The sequence below is a fragment of the Rattus norvegicus genome, chromosome 14, assembly GCF_021556685.1.
Source record: "Rattus norvegicus strain SHRSP/BbbUtx chromosome 14, alternate assembly SHRSP_T2T, whole genome shotgun sequence".
Taxonomy (NCBI): domain Eukaryota; kingdom Metazoa; phylum Chordata; class Mammalia; order Rodentia; family Muridae; genus Rattus; species Rattus norvegicus.
Window position 1 is genome coordinate 16,493,855 of NC_141547.1, and position 23,383 is coordinate 16,517,237.

Genomic DNA, 23,383 nt, shown 5'->3' on the forward strand with positions numbered 1-23,383 from the left:
TGTGTATGTGTGTATTAAGTGTGTCTGCATGTATGTGTATATATGTGTGTGTATTAAGTGTGTCTGCATGAATGTGTATATATGTGTGTGTATTAAGTGTGTGCATGTATGTGTGTATATGTGTGCATATTAAGTGTGTACATGTATGGGTGTATGTGTGTGTATAAGTGTGTGTGTGCATGTTTGTGTGTGTGCATATGTTTGTGTGTGTATTAAGTGAGGCATGTATGTGTGTATATATGTGTGTATGTGTGTATTAAGTGTGTCTGCATGTATGTGTATATATGTGTGTGTATTAAGTGTGTCTGCATGAATGTGTATATATGTGTGTGTATTAAGTGTGTGCATGTATGTGTATATATGTGTGCGTATTAAGTGTGTCTGCATGTATGTGTATATATGTGTGCATATTAAGTGTGTACATGTATGTGTGTATGTGTGTGTATAAGTGTGTGTGTCTGTGTGTGTGTGTCTGTGTGTGTGTGTCTGTGTGTGTGTGTGAAAGACAGAGATCATAAATAGCAACCCAGGGACACTATTGCCTTTTTAATATACAGGAAGAGCAGAGGTCATTTTGATGGGTGAGGATCATGAGCTACACACCGCCAACTCTCCATTTACTTAAAAGCCTCCAGTCCTAACCAACAAAATAGGATGTCAGAGAAAAGGGAGCTGCTGTGTGAGAAAATAAAGTCCTAGGCGTTTCAACACTCTTGAAATGCCACCCTCTATTTCAGCATGTCTTTATTGCGATAAGTTTGGCAAGCATTCTCATAGTAACCCCATGCCTTCATTGATGGGGGGCCTCTGCTTCACCTTGGAAGTCAATTTAATTTCTTTGTGACATTTTAATCTCTTTCTTATAATTTTATTCTCATATGCTGCCAGTTTGGTCAACAGACGTATGTCTTGAGTGGGTTCCTTGACCCCTTTGTTCCTTCATCTACAAAATGGTGAGTTAAAAAATGCATTAAAGTTGTTAGAAGGTCTCAATGAGGTAATGCGTTTAAAGGCTTGGCACACAATAAATATTGGCCAACACTGCTTTGTAACTTTTATTATAATGAAACTTATACAAGCCCATGCTAAATCTGCAAACAGTAAAATCGGACGACTGAAACTGTGCTTCGGGCACAGTAATAAATCCAGTTTCTGATGTTATTGTTATTTGAATCTTATAAAGTATCATTACAGTCCAAGTGAGGTCAAAGGGTTAGAAGTCCTCTGGTCACCGAGCTGTACAGTCTGTGGTTATTTTGGGCACGTGGGACAATGCTTCACCTGAGTTTGCTGTATTGAAAGTAGCGTCTGCTGTACAGACACGAGGGAAATGAAGCAAAGCACTGGTCTTGGCTTTCATTGTTCTTTGTCTTTACGCTTGAACAGTGAGTGCTACTGAGTGAGGAAAGACATGCAAGGGGGGTGGATCAACCAAAATGGGGAGAAATAAAGGGAGAAAAATAGGAAGCGTATTGAACCTGCAGGGTTGCCTCTTAATACAGTCAGTGGCTGGATCTCAGAGTGGATATGCTGAGGTGAGCGCTGGACTTGTGTAAACCTGATGTTGTGGACGGAGGAAAAGAAACACAGTTGTGGGAGGGCAGAGCAGTTAGTGAGCATTTGAACCTTTCTGTCTGAGCCAGCGCTTCTTAAACCATAGCACGTGGTGATTGGACCCAGGGAAGTTTCCATGTAGGTGTGTCTAAGAAGTAAAAAAAAAAAAAATGGAAACTTCCTCTTACTTCTAACATTAGGAAAGTAGGCATGAAGGAACTCAATGGCTTTGTCAATGTTATTTAATGGGAGACTCAATAATAAAACAATGTTTTGCTTCTGTCAGACAGCACTGCTGTATCTAATTACAGCCTGAAGAACAGTTGGCATGAGTGACGCCATCTTGCTCCTGTGGCTTCTCAATACAGATGGGCACCATCTTACATGACTCTGTTTTCCATTTGCTTCGAATTGTCTCCTCTTAAATGGACTTCTTGGGGATAATCTTTATCTTACTTACTCTCTAAATATCCACATGCTTAATGTGTTGACTTTGATACCATGGTTATGGTGTAAATATTTGAAGGTGACTGCTTATATCTAGGAGCATTTAAATTGCAGATGTCAAGTTGGTCAATCTTAGAGAGGGTTCTTATGGCTTGAGGCAACATTGGCAAAGTGAAAATAAATTCTCAATAAAGAATGCCAGAGGTCAAAGGCTCCTCTTGACTTAAAGAGAGGAAGAAAGAGAAGAATTATGGCTGGACCCTGTGCCATGCTGTGGTTTTCTGGCACTTAGCTCAGTGCCCAGAGTGCCCTGCACAATGACTCCATGTTTCTTAGCTGTACTCCTTTTGTTCTATATGGTGTCATTAGCTAAAGCAGAACCTGAGAGGGAAATAAGGAGCAATCTCTTATTTTATCCCCTCATCTTTTTATCAGTACCTAATTGTCCTTGAAGATGAATATGATGTCATGCTTTCTTTGCGTTTTAACAGATTTTAGAGAACACCTGATGTTTGTCCGAGGGTACGTCCCAGCTCTCGGCAAAGCCTTCACTATGCTGATTAATACACCCCCAGTCCTCTGCTTCGGCAGGGGAGACCTCACTTTTCAATCATTAGTGTTTATCATAAGCTGAGCAGGAAGGAAGCACAGATATTAAAACCGGATTTAGTTCAGGGAGAATGCTGCAGTCATTAGCCATTAGTAATTAAGCATTAAAACTCTTATCTTCCATTAGCAAAGATGTCCGTGCGGCTGTCCCTCTGTCTTCTTTCTGCTTCTACCATTTGCTTCCTGTTCCTAACTTTCCCACCCTTGCCTAGCTCCTTTCACTGAACTCTTAAAACTTAGTCTATGGGACCCTGTTTTGGAAACGGGTGGTGGGGAGGGGCACAGCGAGCAACTGAATGCACTCAGATGCCTGTCCTTAGGGACCTTACATTCTGGGATGGAGTCACAATAGCCACGTTACAAGGTAGTGAGTGCTATGGGGGAAATTAAAGAAAGACATGAGGACTTTCTAGTGGGAGGTGAGGATTTCAGTGCTGAACAGTGTCCAGAGAAGGTCTCAAGAAGGCATCACTTGAGCAGGCTCCTGAGGAGATGAGGGATGAGTCCCATGGGTGTCTGGAAACATTCTAAAGACAGAGGTGGCAATTCTAGAGACAGGACATCTGTGTGACATCTGCTAGGTCCCTAATACAAATAAAACCAACTTTTCATGTTGGATGTTTCAATTCACAGAAAGGTTGCAGGAAATGGTGACAGTGGCTTCTATCTGTTCACCGCATAGAGTCGTTTAAGGTCAGTACTCTGCATTACTGTCTGTCCAAGTTAGGGGCATTAAAGTTCTGCATCATGTTCTTAAAGCTATGAAAACGGAGGCCACAGGGACCAAGATTACTCAGCAGCAGTCACTATAGCAAGTTAGTGGCTGAGTATCACAACTCAGACCTTAGCAGTCCTGCCTCTTTCTACCAGAAGTCCCAATGATGGGCACATTTCCAAACATTGTTTTCCAAACCTTTCACGGTTCATTGTTTTTCTTTTCCCAAGATAGTATTTTCAAACCTATATTCAACAATCAACCACCTTCACACATTCACATCTGCGTCTCCTATTTTTCAAAGGTTTCTGTGAGAGGCTGTCTGTCTGACCATTGCCACAGAAGAGGGCTGGAGGCCTCTGCCTCTGTCAACAGACCCAGTGTGAAGAGTGATCAGAGAATCTGTGTGGCTCAACAGACATGAGTGGCTCCCACTCCCTCACTCTTAGTTCTTCCTCATTTGAAATACATGCTGCTGTCACATCCCAACTTTCCTCACCCCAGGTCATTCTTCCATCCAAGAAATGTCCCAATGGAACTATGGCATGTCAGCTGTGGCTGGACCAGAGCTCTGGTGGAAGATGCTGTGACACACGGCTCCTTTCTGGAAAGTGCTTGGAACAGAGCAGGGAGGAGCATCCAGGAACTCAGTATGGGGGGCAAGGGGCGGATGAAGGCTCCAGAAGGAGGCCTCTTTGGAGTCACCACTTTGGAATTTTAAAAGGATGAATCAAACACCTCCTAGTTTGTCCAAAGTCACGGAAGCATGAAGAGACAGGGCCATATGTCTGGGAGACCTCCACAGAAAAGTATTTCTTACAAAGCAGAATGATTTAAAGTATGGATCTTGGACCCTCAGCTTCAGTACCCTTGCTGGGCTAACTAGGAATGGAGATGTAATATCCCCAACTGGCAATTTTATATAGCAGAGCCCCAAGAGCCGCAGAGGTGGGAAATGAAGTAAACTAGACGTGCAAAAGTTCCAAAAGCTAATCTGAAAATTATTCAGCATATGGACAACAAATTCTAAAAGATTCTGACTGTCACAGCTGGCCAGGGCTAGTCATTAAACCCAACCACAAGCAGAAGCAATCTGCTGTCACCTCGAGACACAAAGCGAGACAGAGAATTTCTAACAAAGACATCTGAAGAGCCAGGCCTTGTTGTGTCGAAAAATCAAGACCACATTTATTTTTGTGAAGGGCTACCTAATCATAGCTTCATCCACTTCTGCAGACAGGGGCTCTTGTGTGGGGGAGATTATCTCCTACCTGAGCAGACTTGAGCAATTTAGACAAAACAGAACTGACTTCTATACCGCACTTCAATCATCACTAATTAAAGACGCCCCTTTGCAAGAGGGAGGGAGGGTTTGCTTCCCGTTAAATTTGCAAATGAGCCTTGGAGTAGAGATTGCCTGAGAGAGTTTCTGCTTAGGAATGTCTAACACAAATGCAACCTCATCTATAAACAGCATCACGAGAGAGCTGCCACGCAACGCACGGTGACACTACCGAGCTCCTGTTCCATTCTCTTCCTCTCTTCCCCTCTCCTCTTTAGCCTATGAAGTGTGTGTGTGTGTGTGTGTGTGTGTGTGTGTGTGTGTGTGTGTGTGTGTGTGTCTGTGTTCACCAAGCAGGGATGCCAAGGACCTAGTTGTTCTTCCAGCCTTATATTGGAGACTACCACGTACCACATCACATGACATGTACAGTTCTGAAACTGACAGATGCCACACAGCAAGCAACTTGGTTTAGTAGTGTCCCTCAGCCTCCCCGCTGAACATGTGCAGGTATCCTAATACAATGCTCACCACACTCTGGGGCTAAGTGTTTTATTATAGTCCCATTTTACGGAGGAAGCCAGCGTAGACGGATTGAGATACTCGCCCATAGGTCCTGTCCTTATCGCATGATGTGGTCTCCTTGGATATTCTTCTATATACATTATCTCAATCTTAAATGAATATCGACAGCTACAGCAAAAAGGCTAGTGTAGTCTTGAACTTGAATACAGAGATCCTGTTTCCCCCTTTCACATGGCACTACTGCTGGTCAAAGTGGGCCCACAAGAGGAGAGCTTGAAATAGCTCCCCGAGTTCAGTTGTATAAGCGGCGTCCCATGTTGGCTCAGCTTATTAAAATATACAGTTCTCAGGGCGGCAGACTCTGTGACAAAGGTAGAGGTCCCAGGCAAACAGATGGCTGATGAGTTCATTGATGGCTTAGGGAGAAAGGGAAAGGCCCTGAGCCCTGTCAGTGGAACTTGCAAGGGTCACTGTGTTTGAGAGGTGAGGGTGCATTTTGCAGTGGCTTTGCACTCAAGGGACATTAGCCAGGGCTAGCGTTGCTAGGGCTGTAGCGCATGGATCTAAGTCATAGGCTAACAGCTCCCATATGACTGGGATTTCAGTTAGTAGCCAAGTGGTAAGAGTCCATCAGATAAGAGAGCAGTTGCATTGCATTGCTCTCAGAAATATGGGCTGAGAGAAGCAGAATGAATTTTTAGCCAAGGTAAAGGTTGCTATGCATTGCCTAGTGTCACACATGCAAGTACGAGTTCACTTGTGCCTATACACATAGACATAGACACACACACACACACACACACACACACACACACACACACAGATATACACACTCTCAAATGGGGAGGGGAGGTAGACATCAATGGAGCTGACTATTATTTGATGAAGGATTGATTAGAGGCATTTCCCAAGAATCTGGCCAAGTAGCATTTGAAGGGCGTAAAACTCATGAAAACAATTAACCTCCTTATACTGCCACCCCACCCCCACCCCGCAGCACTCCCTCTACCCCACTGCCCCAGATGTAATGGAGAAGTAGAAAGGGGCTTTCCTTGGGGAGTTTCTAATGCCTGTGTGTGACTACCTTATCCTTAAGTTTACAGTGCCAAATCTGGGTAGATTATTAGAAAGCAGCGTCCTTCCGCTTATACCACTGTGGACCATCTTCATTTGAAAAAGAGAGACATGGGAGAGAAAAACAGAAACTCATTTAATTGTAGCCCTGACTTTATCTGTTGTTAGAGCTGGGGAGCATAGGGTTTTAATTTTGGACATTTTTCATAAGTGCACAGAACAAATTGTGATGGTATGCTAATTTTCTAAGGGTGGTGCATTCTGTGATGGCAGAACTTTGTAGTGTCTCGTCAATCAAGTGATTCCATTATTTGGAGAGATGCCTGTGTGTGCGTGTGTGTGTGTGTGTGTGTGTGTGTGTGTGTGTGTGTGTGTGTGTTGTGTGTGTATGTGTTTTGTGTGTGTGTTGTGTGTTGTGTGTGTGTTGGGTATCTGTGTATGTATGACTATGTTACCAAGATTCTTCCTAGCCTACCATTTTGCCGATGATGTCAGAGGCACACAGCCCACATTCACTCTCCCAATATATCCACCAAGTGGTTAACCTCACTGCTCTTTTCAGGATAGGAGGGTGAAGGCCACTCACGTGTCATGACCAGCCCAGGCTGCTATGACGTGGTGGGGCTGGGACTTGAACCAACATCTCCCAGGATCTAGAATTACTGTTCTAGCCTGTCTGCCAGTAGACAGTATTTGTTTGAGATGGTAATTTTGAATTCTTACTTTAAATCAAGACAAAGAGTCCTTTAGCTGATTTTAAACACCCCCCCTCTTGTTTATGTGTGTGGAGAATATAGCCAAGTGGGACAACATTCTTACTGAGTTCATGGGGTTTTTTGTTTGTTTGTTTGTTTGTTTGTTTGTTTTGTTGTTTTAGTTCTGTAGAACATCACCTTCCATGATTTGAAAGACGATTATAGTTTATCTGTAAGTTTCTTTGGCTGAGGCAGGAATATATTTTTAACATATTTTTCTGAAAGAATCGTAGTGAAGTTACTTAACTCATAGATCCAACATAGTGACAGCAATGAACTAGTAGTTAGGCTAGAAGGGAAGATGCTGTCCACAACTACCTGATTTATAAAATTACCTTTGCTAGTCAAACAAATTTGAATTTAATGAAGACAAAGACTTTTGTTTTACATCTGAAGGAGATGTCAATGTTTTTCTAAAAGCTTTCAGACATAGGTTACCCACTTTTTCCTTGAAAATTGTCCTTCGTACCTAGTAGATGGAAGCGATGTTATAAGCCACTCTCATTCCTGATGCCATTATTAGATTGATTTGACATCACGTGATAACAAATGGGGTAACATAAGGAAAGGAGGTGTTTTGAAAACTAACAATACAGGGACATAATGGGGTGCCAGAGCTCAGTTTTCTAGAAAGTGCTACATTTCCCTTTTATCTCACATATACTTGGATTAGAACTAATTAACACCCCTTGAAGAGACGGATTGCCAATCGACTGACGAGTGTGCGGAACACTGGTATTTAGTAACCGCTGATCCTACCCTCTGTCCTAGCCCACAGCTGAAGAGGCCCGGGTTCCCAGAGGTGTGCAACTTCCCCAGAGCAATGGAGTGATTTCAGGGCAGACATCTCCATAGAGTTGACAGATTCTAGGTAAAGCTTGACCCATGATATCATCAAGCCATTTACCCAATGTTTTCTTCTCCAAACTGTCTGCCCCTGTCTACTGTGGGGTTAGTTTACTGGCCACATTACTTTCCTGCCAATATTTCTGAGGGATGAGATGCCCACCACAAAAGAAGTCCTTGGCAAAACAGCCTTCAGCCTGGAGCCTCAAAAATGGAATCCTGTTCTTTTCAAAGAGGAAGAAGCGACTCACCTGATCTTCAGGTATGCCGCAGCTCCAAACACCAGCAACACCACAGCAATGACTGTCACGGTGATGGCGGCGATGCTGCCTGTGAAGGAGGAAAGACCCAGAAAAGACAATGAGGGCAGCTCAGGGACTTTACAGTATGCAATACCCACCCTCCTCTGAGAGGAAAAGGCTATTCGCCTCACCATTCTAATTAGAACTAGAAAGCCCAAGATTTAACTCTGTTATTGAACTTCAAACTAAGTTCAGTAAATGGTCAATATTTCTTTTAGCGTTTATCGTGACGTTGGATGCTCTGGAATCCAAAGGGCAATACACAGTAATGTCTCACAGTCCTCTGAAGAATGATGGCGGTCAGTTACCAACCCTGTTGTCTGTAGGGAAAGAAGATTTTAAATCTCCCGGGATTTAAAAATCTCCCAGCATGTGTGGTGTGTGTGTGTGGTGTGTATACTGTGTGCGTGCATGTGTGTGTGTGTGTGTGTGTGTGTGTGTGTGTGTGTGTATGTGTTGCTTTTCATGTCTCGTTGAGTCGCCGGTGAAATATTAGGAGGAAGGCATCCTGTTCGAGTGCCACTATGAAGTGAGGCATCTGAGTTTTTAACAAACTGGAACTACACAGCTTTATCAGTAGCAGCCACTCTAAAGAGGTCGCTTCGGTAGGAGATATGCAAATTTCAATGATGTCATCATCTCAAAGCATTTGCAAAAAAAAAAAAAAAAAAAAAACCCGCTCCCCTTTGGGAAACGTGAGCAGCTTCTGCATTCAAATGGTCTATTTGGATTACAGAGAATTAAGCCAAAAGTTGAATGCAAAATAAGGTCAAGCGTTCAGGGAGTGCTGTTTTTGTTGTCCTCATTGGAGAGACATTGGTATAAAGCAGTGACTTCAGCTTGCCGGTCCTTTGGAGCCTCTTATCGGATACCCGCATATCAGATATTTACATTGTGACTCATAACAGTTGCAAAATTACAGTTATGAAGTAGCAACCAAATAATTTTATGGTTTGCGTCACCATCATGTGAGGAACTATATTAAAGGGCTGCAGCATTAGGAAGGTTGAAACCCACTGCTTATAAAGTAACACAAATGCTTTATGTGGTAGCTTGAAATCTGGTCCCTACCGCGATTATTAATGGGAAGGTAAGAGACAGGCAGAGAGACCAACCCTTTAAGCATGTGTCCCCATAAAATAACCATTCTGCACTAAATATATCTTTGAAGTCTAGCACTCTTTCAATATGTATTTTGGGCTAATAGAGTATGAATCAAGTATCCAGGATCAATTGGACTCTTGTCCCCAAATGTTGCAAAAGACTTTTGGTGTAATACACCTGTTTCCTAAGTAGGTACATGACTTACTGCTTTAACAAGTGAATGGAGCTGTTCTTTAATGCCCAGAAAAGAGCTGAGTGATCTGGAGTGAAGTATGTAGATCTATGTGCGTGTGGTGTATGTGTAGTGTGTACATATGTGTGTGTGGTGTGTGGTATGTGTGTATGTGTGTAGTGTGTGTATGTATAGTGTGTGTGTATGTGTGTGTAGTGTATGTGTTGTGTGTGCATATGTGTGTGTGTGTGGTGTGTGGTATGTGTGTGTATATGTGTGTGTGGGGTATATGTGTAGTGTGTGTGTATGTGTGTGTGTGTGGTGTGTGATATGTGCATGTGTGTGTGTGTGTGGTGTATGTGTAGTATGTGTGGTGTATGTGTAGTGTGTGTGTATGTGTTCGGTGTGGTATGTGGTGTGTGTGTGTGTGTGTGTGTGTGTGTGTGTGTGTGTGCATGCGAGCGCACATGATTGACTATGCAGCCATAAGCTATTGTCTATCTGGGTTGATTTGTATGTTCTGCCCATTTCACATGATTTTAATACAGGCAATGAGATGCCACATGCACCAATCTGAAGAACTGTCCAAACGCATGGTCCTGCCATTTCCAATCTTTTGTACAGGGATCTTTCTCACACCCTTAAAGATTTATCAGTTGTAAAATTTTTGGCATTTCCTTTCATTCCCACCCCACTTCCATGAATGGTTTGTGCTGTTTTCTCTCTCATCCCCTCTACCAAAAGAAGAAGCTCAGAGCCAAAAGGCCAAGCTATTTCTTAACTCTTCAGTAATTCCCCTAAACTTTTAGATGAAAGGCGACACCAGGCATCTACAGGACTACAGGAGCGCTTCAGGGGTCATTGCTAACATGAGGACAATGAGAAGAGTTTGCTATTTCCATGACTCCATTTCAGAGCTTGCATATCCCAGGACGGTTTGTGTATCTATTTCTTTGCTTCTAGAAGGCTTTCGATCCAGATGAGTGTATTTAACAGTGTGGCTATCTTTCCCTTTTATGGCATTAGATAGATTGTGTTGCTGATTGTTGGAATCTAGATCTGGTCAAGCAGAGAAAGCCCGAGGTCAGATCCTCTTATGAAAAACCTCCACTCCTAATTTGAAAGGCAGCTCTTAGCGTCTTGGCCTCCAAACTGTGCTGAAATTAGAACAATTCAAGGTTCACTGAAGCTTCTTAAGAGCTGGGAGCTTTGAAAGGGAGGGTTATAACCACAAGGTAAGCCGAGGGGGCAATCTGAAGATTCAAAAAAATAAAATACAGTCATTACAGTTAGGAACAGTAAAAAAGCTGACCTCTTCATTTAATTCCCCTCCTAGGTGGCTCCCCTAAAAGTCTCTGCCCCTAACTCTTTCCCCCTCCCCCGACCCTAAGGATGATTTAATATAGGAAGTTGTAGGCCTGACCTTCAGAGTTTCTTGCCTAATTCTAAGGCGCTGGGTCTCCTCCAACTCTGCCATTTCCACGGTGTATTTATATACCACCTCTTTTAAAAATAAACCAGGCAGTTTCTCCAACTCAAGAGCTGTGTTTTTCCGTGTGGAGACAGCAAGCAACAGAGCGGCCTGCTCCTTCTCCACATCACAGTGGCTCCTGGTGGCTGTCCAGCTCCAGGAGCTGTTCCAGTCTCCAGATGGGCATCTCCAAAGGCCACCTGTCCAAGACCACAAGTGACATCATCCTTTTTACCAGAGATGGAGGTTACACAGGACATTTTACCTGGTAGTCTCCTGGAGGAAGCTGGATAACTGGCTCTTTAGAGGGTTGGTTCCACTAGTATGTGGCAGAGGGTATGAGGTAACATTGTGCTGAAATTTGGGACCTTTTCATGAACTCTTCTGTTACCATTTGGCTGTTCAAAGGGAGTGCACTACCCTCTCCTGCCCCACTTTCCATCCCCAGGAGCTGGAGACTTCTCAAAGTAGATCTTTATCAGCTGGAGATTGATATCCAGAAGATTCTGTTTTCTGAGCCTTCCCTCAGCAGCTGTTGCCTCAGGTTCCAGTCAGGTCTGGCCCAAGAAGCCCTACCTAGCTCTGGGATCTGTGTGCTCCTGAGTGTGCACTGCTTTCTGTGGTGGCCGAAAGGTTCTGTTTTCTTTCCTTCTGGAAACAAGTGCTGTGCCCCCCTGACTTTTGTTTAAACTAACCTGGAATTCCCCCTTCTCTTGTTCTCATTTTTTTTTCAAGATGGGGTAGGGAAAAGAAAAAGGCAGAAGGTATGGTTACAGGACACATGGGGAAGGAAGTTAGAGTACCTCGGGGGCTGTCCTGGGAAGGGCAGTGGGAAGTTTGCTGGCATTTTATTTCTTCCGCCTCACGGTCCATTATTCACAGACCTGGTGTGACTCATGCCATAAAGCTCTGGGATGGGCAGACCTTAAAAGAGAACTGGAGGAAACTTACCTGTATTTTGTGAGCCAAGATACAAGCTATCCCCCTGTGCCAGCACATTGCACTGTGCCAACGTGTTCTTCCTAAACAAGGGGCACTTGAAGAGCCAAATACCAATGCCTCCTTGAATTTTTTGCTACCCCCAAGGCCTGGGATTTCTTAGAGTCCCCTATTTGTGACTTTCATAATGAGAATACCCCAGAACAAGAACAAATGGGCTCATGTGTACCCACAGCTTCTATCTTTTGCAGGCAGTTACTTTGGGTCAGCCCTTGACCGTGAAGGTTGTTACACCTCTCATTTAACTATCTTTACAAGTTGAATGGACCCACCCCATTTTATAGATGAGGAAGTCCAGGCCAAGAACAGTTGAGATGTTGATTAAAGTTTTACAGTGGGTAAGTCATGGCGCTAGATTCTAAACCCAGGCTTATTTCACTTGCCTTGTGCACTTTAATTATTACTATGCTAGCTGTTTCCTATAGCCTGTTTCCTGGACTCATCTTCTTGGTTCATTCATTTGGCTCTTTTTTTTTTTTTCTTTATAACTAAATACCAAGGTGTCTTGAGAAGTTTTCCCTGATGACTTGAGTAACTAACAGTGTGTCTGGATGTGCTTACATGGCTGTGTCTCCTTTTACTAACACTGGATTGTGTTTTAGGGCTTCCCTAGACAGATTCTAATCATATCTATCTTGTGTCTCCTCCCATCATGCTTTTAGCATCAAGCACAGTCTCAAACCCATAGTGGGTTCTTAACACTATCCTTCAGCGTAGAACCATGATTGTAATATTGGCAAGAAACACTGGAAGTTTTGACTCTAGTCACTGTACTAAGAAAGTTCAGTGTACTAAGTTGAACATAGGCTTTGCACCTATCCATCCTGGAATCTTCTGGTCTAGGTATTATCCAAGGGTCTATCTCTAGGACTCCATCTCTGCCCTGCCACCCTAGACCTTCACCCTTCACACTACTTAATGGCGACTTTCTATGGATGACCAAGTGGCTGGAAGGGAGTTAATTTAGTAATGTTTGGTTAGAGTACTATTAGACCTGTGCTATAGTGTGAGTCAACTTCTAAAAGGACATGCCCCAGCTCAGAGCTGGGCCGCCATTACTCCATCTGTCAGTGCCCAGAGGCAGTCCTGGAATTGACATTTCAAGGGTGCTCACTCGCCATGATTGCCTTTAAATCACAGACATGTGAGCTGTTGTCTCAAACTTAAGGCCGCTACCTATGCTTTTGCTATCACTTGGCTGGGAAGTGACCACTTTTAGAATCTTATTGGAGGACTCCCCCATCCCAATGAAACACAAAAGGAGCCTTTCATTTGAGCTTTTTGATGGAAATATTTGCTAAGCATACCCAGAATAAAAATGCTGGGACAGATAGGGAGAGTCTAAGCACCTGTGAATAAACTGGACTAGTGCTTTTACAAGCGTTGTTTGAGAGTTCAGCGGGTGGAGCAGGCAGTGGAGGAGTGACCGAGGACGAGGAACAGGTGAGTGCTTAGCTCCTGTCCATTTGACACTCGAGCCACACAGAGTGTTTAGTCCACATGTGCGAGCGATTGACCAAGGTTCTGCGTTTATGTACACACAGAGTTGCTAACGACTCTCTCAACAGCACTTCAGTCTTATCACGATCCCTCTCCTCCTTCCTGGTTCATAAAGTCAGGAAGGAATAGAAAGGAGCAGGTGGCCACTTCAGACTGTACAGCAGCTCCTTCAGTCAAGGTCGTCAGGAGGAGAGGGACATTTGCCTTGAGTGTCTGTCTGTGAATGTGCTTTGGGGGAGGGTTAAGTACCAGAATAGCATGTGCCTGAATTTCAATTCATACGGTAGGCTCTTCTATCTTTACAGAAGTGATATCCTTCCTTCTAATAATCATGATATTTATAGTAAAAAATATCAATAATACAAACAATAGCAACTATTGCTTTCCTGCTGTCAACTCTATCAGCTTTAGCATTTTAGTATATCTACCCCCTTGTAAGAACTCTGTAAACTCAATACTTTTGTTATCTCCACTTTACAGATGGAGAAACTGAGGACCCTATGTTGATAACCGGAAGGGCCAGCTACAAGGACATGCTTGCTGGCTTGGAATCTGCACTGCTCACTACTCTTCCCACAGTCTTGGCTGGAGTGTTAGAACTGTGCCAAGAATTAGATAAGGCCTTTGTTCTGGACATCTTGTCTGCTTTCCGTTGGCTCTCAGGAATCAGTGTAATTCAGGACTGTGCAGTCCTTTGGGTCTTCCTACAGGCACTGTGAGGATGAGTCAAAGCTTAGTGATATTTAGATATTAAATAAACTTGCATACAGGGTGACTGAAGTTTCTTTGGTGGTGATGTGTGTGTTTTACGAAGAGGTCTAATTGGAAGTCACAGGATAGCAAGTTAAGATAAGAGGATCCTGGGCACTGGTTTCTACAAGCTTGCAAGGCCATATTGAATGAACTCCTTGGTCTCACAGGCTGTTTTAGATTGCTTCTTGATTTCCTCTTGATCTAGGAATGTGGAATACAGAGACCATCAAGCCAGTAGCTTGTAGAGACAAGCACAAGTGTCTGGGAGCCACACAGGAGAGTCCAGGTTTGGATTGGCAGATAGGAAGGCAGGCAATGCCAAACTTGGTATTTCTACCTGTAGCAGACAAGTGGGTCTGGAAAAATTGGAACAAGTTTTGAGAAGAGAATGAGTCATTTCACTGGGTGGACAGGATTTGGACAGACAGCAGTAGAGGTGTGTGGTAGAAGCTGGCTAGGAGAGAGCAGACAGCTAACATTTCTGGGTCAGCAACAGGCCGGTGACGGAAGCACCCAGACTCAATGTCTTATCTAAAAAAGGGTCGAGTCTTTGCCTTTTGCTTCTAGAGCCACTGAGAAGAATGCACAGAAGGAAATGTTTTGTGAATTAGCACAAAGAGAGAGGGTTAATCTGAGATCTTCGTAGCTAGTCTCTTCATGAACCAGGAGTTGGTGTGACTTTCCCAAGGTCACATGATTCACAGAAATGGATCTGTCTTAGTTTGTGTTCCTATTGCCTCGAAAAGACACTATGATCAAGGCAACTCTTATAAAGGACAACATTTAATTGGGGCTGGATTACACGTTCAGGGATCCAGTCCACTATCATCATGGCAGGAAGCATGACAATGTCCAGGCAAACATGGTGCTGGAGAAAGAGCTAAGAATTCTACATCTTGATCCTGAGGAAGCCAGGAGAAGACTGGATGGAGCTTTATCACTAGCAGCCCTCAGAGCCTGCTTACACAGTGACACACCTCTTCCAACAAGGTCACACCTAGTCTAACACCTCCTAATAGTGCCACTTCCCATGGGCCAAGTGTATTCAAACCACCACAGAACCCATGTCTACATAAGAAGATACAATGGAAATTAAAAGAGGCTGTGGAAAGTTCTATGTACTCAGGACCAAGTCTCAGAGAATTCTGAAGGTCAGGGGTGGTGTTTGATCCTAACAGTGCTGGACAGGTGTGGGAATCATAGGAGCATTCTGGGAAGAGTTTTTTTATTTGTTCATTTGTTTTGTTTTTCAAGAAACTTTTTAAATGTGATTTCCACCAGAAGTCATCTCAAAGGATGGATCTACCTTGAACCCCATTTTCTAGGTGTTTTCTTTTACTTTGGTGAGGCTGATATTGACATATGTGGCTGTGGGTAGTTATGCATGTCTGCATATTTATACCCAAGATCCAAGCATGAGATGTATTATTATGCTGATGATTTAAGTGTGCAGATCTCACCTACTCTCCATTGGAAGTCCCTGAAAGTCATGAATACCAAGCCTGGCCTAAAGTAAGTAATTCACAAAGTAACTCTGATTTATTCTGAAGCATAGCCAATTAATAATTAAAAACTAATTTCAGAGTATGTATGTGGATGTGTGTATGTTCATATGTATATGTGTGTGTGTATGCTCATGTGTGCATGTTAGAGGACAGCTTTGGACATGGCTTCTCAGGAGGTTCTCCACCTTGCTTTGGGAGACAGCCTCTCTCACTTGGATATGAGGTACAATAATTTGATTAGGCTAGCTGGCCAGTGAGTCTCCAAGGGACTGCCTGTCTCTTCGTTTATAATACTGAATACAAACATTACCACCGTGCCCTTTGTTTTAGGTGAGTGTTTGGGTTTGAACTCATGCTTGTACACAAGCACTGTACCAACCGAGCCATTGCCCCAGCTTCAGAACTGGTTTTCATCACATTTGTTAGTACTTATGGTATAAGGAAGGAAATTCCGTACCACCACATGATTTTCACTAGAAGTGTTTTAATGAACACAACCTAAGCTTGTCCCTACACATTCTTCCTTTTCTCCCCCAAACTCTTTCTAGACCTCTAAACCATTGGTTTCATTCGTATGTAGTCATCTCCTCAAATACAAGGTGAAAAGCCAACTTATCAAAACTGTTATCTACCTGGAGGGTTTTCTCTCCTTCTACTCATGACTAACAGCTGGCGAACTGGGTGAAAGGGCAGATTGGGCCTGGGGCACAACTGTACTTTTACACTTAATGTCATTTGAGGACCTGGTTCGGAGACTAGTTTTCCTAAAAGTTCTGTTCTGGGGAGGGAGATGGCTCAGTCAGTTAAGGCCTGGCCTCCCATGGAAGACTTGCATTTGGATCCCTAGCACCCACATAAACAGCTGGGCACACCTGTAATCTCAGTGCCACGGAAGCAGAAGAGGGGTGGATCCCTGGCTCACTGCTAACCACTGCAGCCAAATAGGTAATCTATCAGCTTCAGTGAGAAACCATGTCTTGAAAACAAAGATGGAGAGTGACTGAGAAAGAACTGACTCTGACCTCTAGGTTACACACACACTGAGTCACATGCATGTATATACACATACACATTCCTGCACACACATAAACATTCACACACATATCCATACACATACACACATACACATACACATTCACACACACATACACAATACACATACATACAAACACAAACACACACACTCACACATGCATGCCCCCACATACATACGCATATGTACATTCACTCATACAGATACACATACACACAAACACACACCCATGCCCACACAAATGTCCACATGCACACACATATACACATATACACACATACACATATATACAAACACATACATGCATGCACACACATACTCATGTATACATACATGCACGCACATACACATACATATACATACACACACTCATGCATACACACACACTAATGCATACACACACATACACATATACACATGTCACATATACACATATACCATACAGATAAATAATAAATAAACACTGTTCTGCATAAAGCATATGGATAAAAACGAGTAGTGGAAATGTTAATCTTGGTTAAGATGACGAAAGGCATGAACTCCAGATTCATGTTCTTTCCTCTCAGCCCCATTCTCTCATGGGAACACAGCCCCGCACTCGCTGTGAGGAAGCACAGAGCACAAGCTTGCAATTAATGAAACCATTCTGGGCCGCTCTCCGTTACTATGGTTTTAAAGTTTCATCACTTCACTTACAATTACAGTCTTTTCCAACACAAATGAGACCTCCTTCTCGCTTGGAATTTATTTTAACTACCTGTTTCGATCGCTCAGTCTCAGCTCGCTTTTGACATTTGTAACACGAGCTACCTGAGGTTTCCGAGAATAGCAATGGTCTTGCTTATCCACTTTTCTCATAGCATAGCGCTGTCTAAGCTGATTGCCACATAGCAACTCCAGGGCTGTCAGGAGCACAGCTCACCTTCAGTTGACCAGAGGGTAAGTTCCACACCCGGTCTGCAGGGAAGGAGGGTTATTAAAGACCAGCTTATGTGTCTCAAACTCCCAAGTCATCTCTTTGAGTATTGCCTGGTGGGGGTGGGGGGGCAGAGTTCTCCTCTTTTGCCAAGTAATGTGCTTATTTATTGCTTTTAATTATTACTGTTTCAGGTCATTTGTCCCAGGTCACTTGTCTCAACAGCTCTGAGGCCAGTGACATCAACATAATTACAGTAATCCCAAGGAATCAACTAAGAACCATTAGTTAAATTCAGTCTTGTCCCCCACGTAATTAATCACCCAGATCCCATAGGCCCTGCTTTCAGACACTGTATTTACCAAGTTTAAAGTTTCCCAGACTCAGGTCTCTGGAAAGAAAACTAAGTTCCCAACTGTGATGCAAGCCAGGGGAGGGCACAGCTCCTTCCTGTTCTGCCTCTGCGACCCCAGGACCAAGGTTTTCTCTTGTAGCTCACTACTTGCTTCCCTTTGGCCCCTGAGACTGCTCTCCTCAGCTGGGAAGGTCTAGTCATTTCACAACTCAGCCGGTTCCTTTCTGTTTCCCAAGTGAAAGTGTCAGTGTTTCCGAGGGGAGCAGTGATTCTCTCCCACACCATTTGGATTTATCATTCTCTCTATTGTCCTGAAGGCAGGTACTTCCGCAGGCTTTTATTACCCACTACTCACTGCAAGTGTCCCTTTGGGAGTCTTTAAGTGTTTTATAAACAGTCTAAGTTTTCAAGCTAAGGAAACTAGTCTCTACAAGCATCTGAGCTACCAATAGCCACCCCCCAAGTTAAGGGCCCAACTGTAATAATTAAGCTGACATAATTTACTGCTAACTTATTAGAAGAACGTTGTTTAGCTGTCATATTTAATGCTAGTAAGAATCTTATGGAATAGGTACAGCTCTGTGCGAGCCCTCATCTTGAAGATGGAATGTTGAGACTCTTAGCCCAGAGTCTCTCATAAGCACTGGAGACTGTCTGACTGTGGCATTTGTATCATCATCTGCACCCTTGCAGCCTGCCTTCAAAGTTATTCCATACTGCCTTCATACGGAAACATGCTACACAGTGTATGAGAGCTCATTTTCATGCACTTAGTGAGATGTTTCATTTTAGCATAAAATATACCATTGTCTTTAGGCCAATGGTCTACTCCATGAAGGTCATTCATCTAATCATGAATGAAAGCCACTGTAAAAACACCATCTGTTATGAACCGTGTTGTTTTTCCTAGGATTGAACAAGCAGTATCAATTCTCAGCATCACTTATGCATTTTCCCAGAACAAACTCAACTCCCCGTGATGAGACTTTACGTTCTTTTCTGACAAAGTTGAAGACCGGCTAACCGCCATTTCCCAACGAGTTATTCTACAGCTAAAATGATGCTCTCCCAAGATAGAGGCTTCTGATGGTTCAGGGCAGAGAGGGGATTGGGTCTATCCCCATCCGAGTCTCCCAATGAGCCACCAGGCTGAAGGTTCCTAATGGCATTATCTATGTTTATATGCTAACTTTCATTTCCTCAGTGAAGAGTTTTCAAAAACCATCTCTCACCTATCATCTATGAAAGTCAAATCTGGAAAAGAAGGGAAAGTGTTCTACAGAGACAGAAATTCTCCAAACATAACTGAAGCCAGGATTGGGGCAATTAAAATGCACAATGGTTGTCTTGCTACTGATGACAATATAAATGGGAAAGAGCTGATTTTATTACCTTGACATATATTTTTTCAAAGGGTATCTTAGAAATACATCAAAATTAGATTAAGGTTTAAGCAGGAAAGGCAAGTCAAAGGAGAAATAGAAGATTGTGTTTTAGCTGAAATAGTGTCTAATGGAGTTCCCGTGGGAACTAGCCAGGTTTGAAGGTTAGCATTTGGCCTATAAGAAGAAAGTGAGATAACAGTTCATAAGAACAGTCATAGCAGCCACAGCATTCATGGAAGGCCCAACGCGGGCAAAGACAGGTTTGTTGGGGGTGGGAATAGCTGGAAACTCATTGAGACAGCAGAATCCACTTCAGAGGCTCTGTGGTCTTGAGAGGGAATAGAGGTAACTTTACATACACAGGTGGGAGGGTTCACAGTTTTGCTTCCATTTTCACTTCAAAGCTCAGAATTTACAGAGTTTCTATATAAAACTAAAAAGGTTCATTTGTTGAGTATTTATTCAAACACCTACACTGAGCTAGGCACAATTAGGTGCTAGGCATAGAGTTTTGAGTCAAAACAGTTTCTTCCTACCGTCATGGGTCTTGAGAAACGGTGATGGCCGTAAACAAGGAGCTACATATCTAAGTTTCTCACCCTACAATGGAGAACAGGTTCATGGGCGTTGTGACAAATTATAACTGAACGCTAAGGACTGGTTTGGGAGTTGCTTAGAAGACATCTGGAACAAGCAATGTTTGAACTGAGATTTCGGGCCTGATTTGGAATTAACCTATGAGGTACCAGAGAAGGTTTCAGCAAGATACATTCTATGGATGATAGCCCTAAGACCATCGGACTGAGGAACCCAAGGGTCAGCCGGTAGAAGAGGTGCTGAGAATGAGCAGGTGTTTGGATGCTACAGGGAGGCAGGTGGAGGCCACATAAAGTGGAGGCTTGGGGGCTTCATGCTGAGGGCAGAGGCATTGATGGAAGTTGCTGATGAGTGTTCATTTATCTGAGTTCTGTTTGGTCACTGCTCTGGCTGCTCTTTCCTTAACGAGCAAGATCAGGAGAAAGGCACAGTGGAGAGGCTTCTGCTGTGGGATTTTGAGAGCTCTGACTCGAGAGTGAGAGGAGATATGTGGATGAGGGTAGGGGCTACCAATAGTGCAATCTCTGGAATACTTGGTGGGACTGGAGAGATGGCTCAGTGGTTAAGAGCTCTGTTTTTCCCGAGGACCTGGGTTTTGTTCCCAGCAACCACAGTGTAGCTCACAACTGTTAGTAACTCCAGTCCCAGAAGATCCAATTCCCTCTTCTAGCCTCTGGGGCCATAGCACACAACTGGTATACAGACATATGTGAAGGCAAAACACTCATGAATATGAAAATAAATGAATAAATAAATACTTGATAAAGGAGAAACAGGAAACGGGAGTCAGAGAACAGAAAGGCGGGCAGTGCCATTCACCGATGTGATCCTGTATTTTTTAATCTTTTCTTCGGAGCTGGGGACTGAGCCCAGGGCCTTGCGCTTGCTAGGCAAGAGCTCTACCACTGAGCTAAATCCCCAACCCCGAGATCCCGTTTTGAGCATATGTGATGTATTTATAAACCTGAGAACTGAGTAATGCGCTTGTCAGCAGTAGTCCTTTCTGATACATTCTAAGAATTCTGAAAATATGTTAAGGAAGGCTTAATATTCCTTTTACACAGTCTTAATATATATATATATATATATATATACATATGTGTATATATATATACACATATATATATTATAGTAAATCAATGTTAGGTCCTTTTACCAATTTTGATGTTTTTGAAAAATGCTCATTAATTTTCTACAATACCTATTCTTTCTACTTATAAAACCTCCCTAGATATATCTTAAATGAATCTTTCATCTTTCCTATCAGTTAATTTTTTTTCAAGTCTGCATTTATCTCAAAGGTATGAATACCTTCCACACAGAAGATTCCTGGGGTTGAAAACACAGAGAGATCCAGATGTCTCTGTACGAGTGCCCTTTAAGAATGTTCCCACTGAAGAAAAGCTAGAGTTCAAACCAGTAATGTAAAGTTCAAAGGAAGACCCCGACTTTCACAGGCCCGTCCTCATCGTAATGGAAAATGCAAAGCAGTGCGGGCCCGGTGAGCATGTGGAGTCCACACTGCACCAAGCAGACTGAGTGCAACTGTGCAGTGTGCGTGTGTGGCCTGCAGATAGCGTGAGCGTATCTCGGTCTCATCTCAGCCCCTCCCCTCCCACACCTGCCTTGTCCTGAGTTGTGCATTGCACTGAGTTTGCTCAGGGGGTGAAAAACATGTCTCAGTGTTTACACACGACGCGTTCTGGTTAAATAACACAGTTTGACCCCAGTTTGACACATGCTACGCCTTTTCTTCCTCGATTAGCTAAACAAAAGCTGCAAATCAGAACATCTGTCTTCTGTGCAGCTGACTTGTGATGGCTGCCAACGCCACCTGCTTCTCTTCTCACTGGTGACCCAGGTGGTGGGATCAGACACTGTCTCGTGTAACCCATTCAAGTGTGCTGGCAGCCCTTGTCTCTCCTGACTCTGTGTCTCCATTATGTCAGAGTGGATGGGTTCAGAGGCAGGAAACCTAAGACCAGACTCTGGGATGGAGTTTGAACACTGGCCCTGTCGTTCACTCACGTGAGGACTTGAGTAAGTCAGTCTCTGTGTACATAAAACAGATTACAGCTCATCCAGCCTCATTGGTGTATTCTGAGGACTGAAGGGAGCCTGTGCCTATGATGCCTGATCTCCAACGAGCATCTCACGAATAATGATCTCATTTCTTAGGCATTGGGGTCAGTGCGGCAAACAACTGTCATAGTACCAAGCACAAAGTGAACAGATAGCCTCTCCTGCATTCAGTTTATAGCGAAGAACCGTAACAGGAGACTGGTTAAATAACATGGCCTACCACTGATGTCCAGCAACCTGAAACCAGGTGTGAACTGGTATATATTATTGGTCCTCGACTGCTTACAACTTTCCATGGGCATTTCTCCTGCCACCAAGTAATATCATTTAAATATAATCCTTAGACTACTCTTCCCATCGGTGACTACCAATGGACTACCAGGTATAGCCAACAACTTTATCTTATGATCTAGGGCCTCAGGCATCCACCCTGAAGTTTCTCCCTCCTTCATCTGTGAGGTGCCTATCCAGACAGCTTGGGACTCTATTGCTTTCTAGGCCCTATGTGTGCTGCGTTGTAAATTTCCCGAAATGAATGACTATCATTCACAGCTACATGGATCCCTAGTATAGAGCCAGATACCCAGCCTAATAAATGCTTGTTGAAGATGGTGGGCATCCTTCATTACGGCAAATATGATAATAAAAGTGGTGATAGTTGTAACATCAAAAAGGTAATAATAATAATAATAACAACAATAATAATAAATAACAGTAACACGCCTATCAAAGCCATTGTTTGGGACACTGTTCAATAGCCAAGTGAATTGTGTTACTTAGAGCTTATACTAGCCCCATCCTACAGATGACTCCTTGCTCCATGCTGTTGGTAAAACAGGTCTCAGATAAATGCAGCAACCTCCCTGGTGCTGGCTGACCCTTTTCATTTATTCAACCAGTGCTGCTGAGGGTCTGTCACACCAGAGGGCTGGGAATGCAGCCTCCTCCTCATTCTCTACAGTCCGGTTTCTTCCTTTAGCCTAGCAGCGGAAAGCAGGCAGTCCCCCGGTAAAGGAGATGCTGTCAGAAAACGGCAAGCAGTAACGAGACAAGCGAAGCGTGCTGAAGAGAGCCACACTGATGGCAGTTATCGTTCCACTTAGCAGAGCAGAGGTCTGCCGAAGGGATGACAGCTAGAGTCCAGACAGGAAGCAGAACTGATCATTAGGAAGGGGGTGGGGGGGTGAGTGTTTCAGGCAGGGGGAACAGTGAGTGCAAAGGCCCTGAGGCAGGAAGATTCTCTGAGTTCAGCTGACAGGAAACTTGCCAGGGAGCTCGAGGGTATAAGAAAATGAGAGCAGAGAGTCTGTGCAAGTTCAGGGCACGGTGAACTCTGTGGGCTCGACCGAAACCCTGGCCTCTTTGTTCTGATTCAGAGGAGAAGCAATTAGGCTGTCAGAGC

The 23,383-nt window shown here is 43.6% G+C and overlaps 1 protein-coding gene across 1 annotated transcript in view; it reads right to left on the minus strand.

The window, feature by feature from the left end:
* Positions 1–23,383, minus strand: part of Parm1 (prostate androgen-regulated mucin-like protein 1) — a 108,807-nt gene that overhangs the window by 5,816 nt on the left and 79,608 nt on the right. Inside the window, 1 exon segment of the mRNA NM_173114.2 lies at positions 8,059–8,137. Coding sequence (NP_775137.2) covers positions 8,059–8,137 — 79 coding nt within the window.